General features: G+C 44.7%; 1 protein-coding gene across 1 annotated transcript in view; it reads right to left on the bottom strand.

Moving 5' to 3' along the window:
- The window catches only part of hectd2 (HECT domain containing 2), a gene marked incomplete at its 3' end in the record, with an annotated part of 118,776 nt that overhangs the window by 32,486 nt on the left and 78,957 nt on the right, over window positions 1-7,333 (bottom strand). The window contains exon 16 of the mRNA XM_083651078.1: window positions 6,431-6,524. Coding sequence (XP_083507204.1) covers window positions 6,431-6,524 — 94 coding nt within the window. The remainder of the gene's footprint in view (window positions 1-6,430; window positions 6,525-7,333) is intronic.

The raw sequence follows: 7,333 nt of genomic DNA on the forward strand, positions 1-7,333 counted from the left end.
GTGATGTTTACTGTCGGAGGTGTGATGTCACTGTCTGTGATGTGTACTGTAGGAGGTGTGATGTCACTGTCTGTGATGTGTACTGTAGGAGGTGTGATGTCACTGTCTGTGATGTTTACTGTAGGAGGTGTGATGTCATGAGAGCCTGTCTGTGATGTTTACTGTAGAAGGTGTGATGTCACTGTCTGTGATGTTTACTGTAGGAGGTGTGATGTCACTGTCTGTGATGTATACTGTAGGAGGTGTGATGTCATGAGAGCCTGTCTGTGATGTTTACTATAGGAGGTGTGATGTCATGAGAGCCTGTCTGTGATGTTTACTGTAGGAGGTGTGATGTCACTGTCTGTGATGTTTACTGTAGGAGGTGTGATGTCACTGTCTGTGATGTTTACTGTAGAAGGTGTGATGTCACTGTCTGTGATGTTTACTGTAGGAGGTGTGATGTCATGAGAGCCTGTCTGTGATGTTTACTGCAGGAGGGGTGATGTCATGAGAGCCTGTCTGTGATGTTTACTGCAGGAGGTGTGATGTCATGAGAGCCTGTCTGTGATGTTTACTGTAGAAGGTGTGATGTCACTGTCTGTGATGTATACTGTAGGAGGTGTGATGTCACTGTCTGTGATGTTTACTGTAGGAGGTGTGATGTCACTGTCTGTGATGTTTACTGTAGAAGGTGTGATGTCACTGTCTGTGATGTTTACTGTAGGAGGTGTGATGTCACTGTCTGTGATGTTTACTGTAGGAGGTGTGATGTCACTGTCTGTGATGTTTACTGTAGGAGGTGTGATGTCATGAGAGCCTGTCTGTGATGTTTACTGCAGGAGGTGTGATGTCACTGTCTGTGATGTTTACTGTAGGAGGTGTGATGTCATGAGAGCCTGTCTGTGATGTTTACTGTAGGAGGTGTGATGTCACTGTCTGTGATGTTTACTGTATGAGGTGTGATGTCACTGTCTGTGATGTTTACTGTATGAGGTGTGATGTCACTGTCTGTGATGTTTACTGTAGGAGGTGTGATGTCACTGTCTGTGATGTTTACTGTAGGAGGTGTGATGTCATGAGAGCCTGTCTGTGATGTTTACTGTAGGAGGTGTGATGTCATGAGAGCCTGTCTGTGATGTTTACTGTAGAAAGTGTGTAGTATTTGGGTGGAATAAACCTTTAAACCTCTAAGTAGTTGGACAGAAAGTAGTATTTGGGTGGAATAAACCTTTAAAACTAGAAGTTCTGTGGAAAAAACGTACTTCTACCTACCCCTGAAGCTTGACTAATGTGTTTATACTAGGGCTGTCAATCGATTAAAATATTTAATCGCGATTAATCGCATGATTTCCATAGTTAACTCACGATTAATCGCAAATTAATCGATTTTTTTTTATCTGTTCTAAATCTACCTTAAACCGAGGTAGGCTACCTGAAACCTGAGATAGCCTACATACTGTTGTATATGGGTAGCTATCATTAGTATGGGTAGGTATTTGGCCATTGGTAATATTGTTATTATTGCTACTAGTTACTGGGAATACACATCTCTCAGGCTGCACTGTGTGAAGTTAATTGGTGCTATCCTCTACATCTCTCCAGCCACAGACAGGAGAAGCTGCGTGCATGCTCTCTCCCCCCTCTCTCTTTCTCTCTGGGTATCTCTCTCTCTCGCGTTCCCGTTCTCCGTCGGTCCCTCTCTCACTGCCTGTCTGTCCGTCTGTCTGTCTCTCACTCTCTCTGCCACGGTGAGACGAGACAGACGGGGTGAGCTGACGCGCTCCCTCTCTCTCTCACCCAAAATGCAGGACATCTTTCTCAATTTGAAGCTGAACTTGCCAATATACCCATTTTATTCCTCCTTTTCTGCTCACGGAGCTTTGTTTGTGCTTGATATCAACGTTAATGCTTCCTGATTTCCAAAACTACGGCGCGGACGAAGGCTCAAACATCACAGAACGTGCATGCGTTAATCGCGCGTTAAAAAAATTAGTGGCGTTAATAGGAACGATAGTTAACGCGCGATTAACGCTGACAGCCCTAGTTTATACTGATGTCTTCTTACCTTTCTATGGCATTTTGCTTTTTATTGTTGTGTATTTGTACGTGCCTGTTGTTCTCTCTGTTTTGTAAAGCACTTTGTAAACTGTGTAAAGTGTATTGTCACCATTGTATTATTAAATAGAAAGCAAAGGATAAATACAATATTGTGCAGATGAGGTTTAGAAAAAAACACTAAAAACTATTTAAAATCTCTTTAAAACAAAGAAAGTAGCCTACAGTGGAAAAAAGGTTAAGCATTGTTAAGTTAAAGTATGTTCAAAGTATTGCGAAAGTGGGGAAAATAAACGATATGGTTAAAATGGAAGTAGCCTATGTGTGAAATCCAAATGAATATTACAGGGCTGCCAAGGTAGTAGATGCATGTACATGTGGGGTTTGTGCGTGGCGACGTGGCGTGCATGTGTGGGACTTGAGTCACATTTTGCAAAGTAAAATGTAAGCTGCAGCCAAAATAAGGGACACATTTTATAAGTGTTCTGTTACGGCTCATTTATACTCTATTTTCATACGTAAATAGATGCGTCCGTTTCAAACGATGTTATCGTCACTGCCCACATACTTCGTTGGTATCATGTTAACTCATTGAGTGCCAGCCACTTTTGGAGAACGGATGCTCCCAGTGCCAGAGTTTCAGAGCGTTTTCAGTGATTTCTCGAGGCCCACAGAATATTGTGTGATATTACTATGTAAACACTGAACACGCACAAAGAACGATGAGACTCTATTCTATCATCTGCAAAAAAAAGTTTATTGATCCCATTTTCCGTTCTTTAGTTATGAGCCGGAGAAGATAGCTTGATTCATCCAAAAACAGCAATTTTTTTCTAGAAGCTGAGATAATTGGCCTTTTGTGAAATTAAACATTTCAAGCACATCACTGACTCTGAAGCTAATCTTTTCTAATGTAGTCACACCTCAAAAATAATTTCCTTCAATAAAACAGTGAAGGCCAGGGAATTCTGTTTGGCAGAATAATATTTTTTAGCTACAACCAGCAGCGCTGGCCCCTGCGTGCGCTGCTGGTTGCAGCTTCTTGCTGGTCTTGATTTGCTGCTGGTGGGCATCGGATATTCTGGCTTGCGTTTGTCAATCCTGTCCTGCTGCCTGGGTCTGTCTGGGTGTTGCGCGCTGCTCTGCGTGCCCCCCCCCCCCCCCCGCCCCGCCCCGCCTCGCCTCGCCTCAACTGCACACTCCTCCTCCTGTCTGTGGTGGCTCTCTGCTGAGTTTGCTGTGCGCACAGTGAAGGGACATCGACATCCTGCTTTTTTACAGCGTTCCGCGTGTGTTTGTCACCGGCAACGATGCTTCCAGTTGAGAATAATAACAACTCCACGGTGTGGATGTGCGGATGTGCTGTCCGGCTCAATTGTGGGAGCAGATTGGCTGCTGCAGGCACAGCTGCAGTAACGTGCTTCAGCATATCGATGCATACGGATGCGATGCGATTTCCGTTTCCATAACGACTTCTTCTTTGTTTTTTCCTTGCCTTTCTGTTATGTGGAGAGCACTGTCGCCACCTAAGGGTTCTGTAAAATAGGTTAGACACATCCAATAGCTATAATATTTGTACATCAGAGGCAGAAGGCTTTGATCGACGCCCCACCGTCAAAAAACGCAATTGACGAACATGTCCGTCCTTGGCACTCTACGTTACTATTTGAAATGACGAACATGTCCGTCCTTGGCACTCAATGAGTTAATAAGCAATACATTCACCAGTGGGCAGTAGAGAGTCAAATGCATGAGTGTGTGTGTGGTTTTGCTGCGTTTCATGCGTATCCGTAAAGCTTTCAGATGACGGACAGAAAACGCACGAAATGAACGCAGAGTACGGACAGAAGGCTCTGTCCATCTTTAACGTCTTTAACGTAGAGTATAATTGTGGTTTTACTGGGGGAACTGGCATACCCTCTCGCCCAATATCACCTCCAATATGACCCTGTGGTCTGGTGGTGAACTTCACTTCAGTCCCACAGCAACAGATGAAGCTACATTTAGACTTGGCAGGGGCCACCATGACAGGGTTTAGGAAGGTGAAGCTGCAGAGGGGAACAGAAAAGTCTTTCCTGTGCCTCCCTCTAGTGTCAGGAGGGAGAAATGACAGGCTGACCAGATTATGCCAAAGACAGGGTTCCCACACCTTCTTAAACATCAAATTCAAGGACTTCTCGAGGACCTACCAATTCCCTCAAATTCAAGGAGCCAACATGGCTGGCATCATTTGAGGCAGGGCTCAAGGTTAATTACTGTTACAACACTGATTGTATAATGAGAACTAGCAGCTTTACAGAAGCTCACAGAAAAACAGTTACAGTCAAAAGAGAGAGAGAGGCTTGAATGTGTGAACACTTCTCAATTGTGCTGTGATAAAACCTATTTACTAACGTTAAAGACCCCCTAAAGTCAAAAATATCAAAGGAACTTCAATTTATATTCTTGCACAAATTGTATAAATTGAAGCACTTCCAATGACCCATGTGTATTTGTTTTATGTTGTTCTTTCTCAAATTCACAAACATTCAAGGATTTCAAGGACCCGTGGGAACCCAGTGCCGTGTAGTGACCCGAGACTTGGGTCAGAGTATAGGATGAAAATGATCTCGTGTTAACACTTTGACTCAGACCTTAATCTAACTTTCAAAATGTCAAATGGGCAGGTTAGGGTTAGGGACCTAAAAAGTCAAATAGGCAGGTTAGTTTAAGGCAGACTTTTTTTTTTTACCTTGATTTTTGCTGTCATACTGTTAGTGTTTACTAATAAAAGCCATGGAAGTCTGACTGAAAGGATTTTTCTTTGGCCTCACATGCAGCAAAAAAAAGAACTGGAAAATTTGAAACAATGATTTCCACAGTGAAGTCACTTTTCCTGAACGACACAATCCAAGTGAACGTCGCCCATCCTTTCCCTTGACTCACTTTCATTTATTTTCATTTGCACTTTTATAAATCCGGCAAAGTTGACTGGCCTCTGTGTTTCACAGCAGCATCAGTTGACTTGCCTCTGTGTTTCACAGCAGCGTCAGTTAACTGGCCTCTGTGTTTCACAGCAGCGTCAGTTAACTGGCCTCTGTGTTTCACAGCAGCGTCAGTTAACTGGCCTCTGTGTTTCACAGCAGTGTCAGTTGACTGGCCTCTGTGTTTCACGGCAGCGTCAGTTGACTGGCCTCTGTGTTTCACAGCAGCGTCAGTTGACTGGCCTCTGTGTTTCACAGCAGCGTCAGTTGACTGACCTCTGTGTTTCACAGCAGCGTCAGTTAACTGGCCTCTGTATTTCACAGCAGCGTCAGTTAACTGGCCTCTGTCTTTCACAGCAGCGTCAGTTGACTGGCCTCTGTGTTTCACAGCAGCGTCAGTTGACTGGCCTCTGTGTTTCACAGCAGCGTCAGTTGACTGGCCTCTGTGTTTCACAGCAGCGTCAGTTGACTGGCCTCTGTGTTTCACAGCAGCGTCAGTTAACTGGCCTCTGTGTTTCACAGCAGCGTCAGTTAACTGGCCTCTGTCTTTCACAGCAGCGTCAGTTGACTGGCCTCTGTGTTTCACGGCAGCGTCAGTTGACTGGCCTCTGTCTTTCACAGCAGCATCAGTTGACTGGCCTCTGTCTTTCACAGCAGCATCAGTTGACTGGCCTCTGTGTTTCACAGCAGCGTCAGTTGACTGGCCTCTGTGTTTCACAGCAGCGTCAGTTGACTGGCCTCTGTCTTTCACAGCAGCGTCAGTTGACTGGCCTCTGTCTTTCACAGCAGCGTCAGTTGACTGGCCTCTGTCTTTCACAGCAGCATCAGTTGACTGGCCTCTGTGTTTCACAGCAGCGTCAGTTGACTGGCCTCTGTCTTTCACGGCAGTGGCAGTTGACTGGGCTTGTGTCAGATCAGGCAGAGAGAGACCAGGCGGCTAGCTCGAGCTTGGACAGAGGAACCCGTGGAAGTCTGTAGTTCGTCGAATGGCCACTTGAGGCTGGCTCCAAAAGGGACTCGTTCCCTGTTCACCCCCATGTTAAAATGCCCGTCTTTACAACAGGATTAAGCATGTTTACAGCCTTGTTCAAAACATGGTTTTGGCCTATATACAGTAGCTAATTTCAACTTTCATAACAACTGTACAGAATGTTTACATAACTCACCCCTTTAGAGTAAAATAGGCGATGGAAAAGACTATGTTTTGGATGTGATTGACAGGTCGGCTGTCAAATGATGGCGCAGCTTGCTGATCACGGACCAATAGCAGCAGGCTATTGGTCCGCTATCGGTTGGAAACCCCTGATCTGACCTCACGCCGTCTCGCGGGCAACGAGACCAAGATGGCGGTGGCCAAAAGCCCAAACTAGAAGCTTGAAACTGCGAGGCCACAAACCAATGCCTGAAATGACGCTATGAGAGAGGCTCACCGGCATGATCTGCTGCAGGTCGTCCAGGGTAGCGGTCGCCATGCCAACGAGGGTGTTTTGGTCACATGGTGCGGTAGGTGGGGTCAGGAGCTTCCTGTAAGGGTGGAATTGACATCACACACACACGCGCACGAACACACACACACACACACACACACACAAACACGCACACACACACACACACGCACGCACACACACACAGTGAAAGATTATAAAAATAATTATAACCTTGGGGATGATAATTAATGAAATTGTCTAAGATGCAGTGCATATGGGTATTGACCTTGTACACAGCAGCCATTGTGTGTCTAAAAGGCAGGGTAAACACAAGTGCAACCAAAACTTGAATGAGGGTTTCCCAATTCCAATCCATTTAGCACCTACATTTCTGTCCCAGTGGTGGGGCCCCTGATTAATGTTCTCAGACGATACTGGCACATGTGCAGTGTGGCTGGTTAATAACACGTTTTCCTGTGGTGTGACAAACTCAAAATACACATTTGCATTTGGTTTCCAGGGACTTTAGAGAGAGTCACTCACATACTGGTGAATGTGTTTAAATGGCTGTGTTGAAGCCACCTGACTGTATTTACACGGCCTGCAGGTTAACATTTATAGAGCCCGACCGATACTGGATTTTTGCGGCCGATACCGATATTAGAGAGTAAAAAAATTCCGATATCGATATATCGGACGATATTCTTATATTAAATATACACATTATATTACACAATGTTTTTGCAAGGATCCCTCAACACTTGACAAAGATATGACTTGACATGTATGTAATGTAGGCAGGATATTTTACAGCTTACCAATAAACTTTATTGTCCAAAATGACATCAATGCAATGAAACAGTGAACTGGGAATTTAATAATTATAAATAACTAGAAAATACAAAA

The sequence above is a fragment of the Poromitra crassiceps genome (genome assembly GCF_964638095.1).
Source record: "Poromitra crassiceps genome assembly, chromosome: 14".
Lineage (NCBI taxonomy): Eukaryota > Metazoa > Chordata > Actinopteri > Beryciformes > Melamphaidae > Poromitra > Poromitra crassiceps.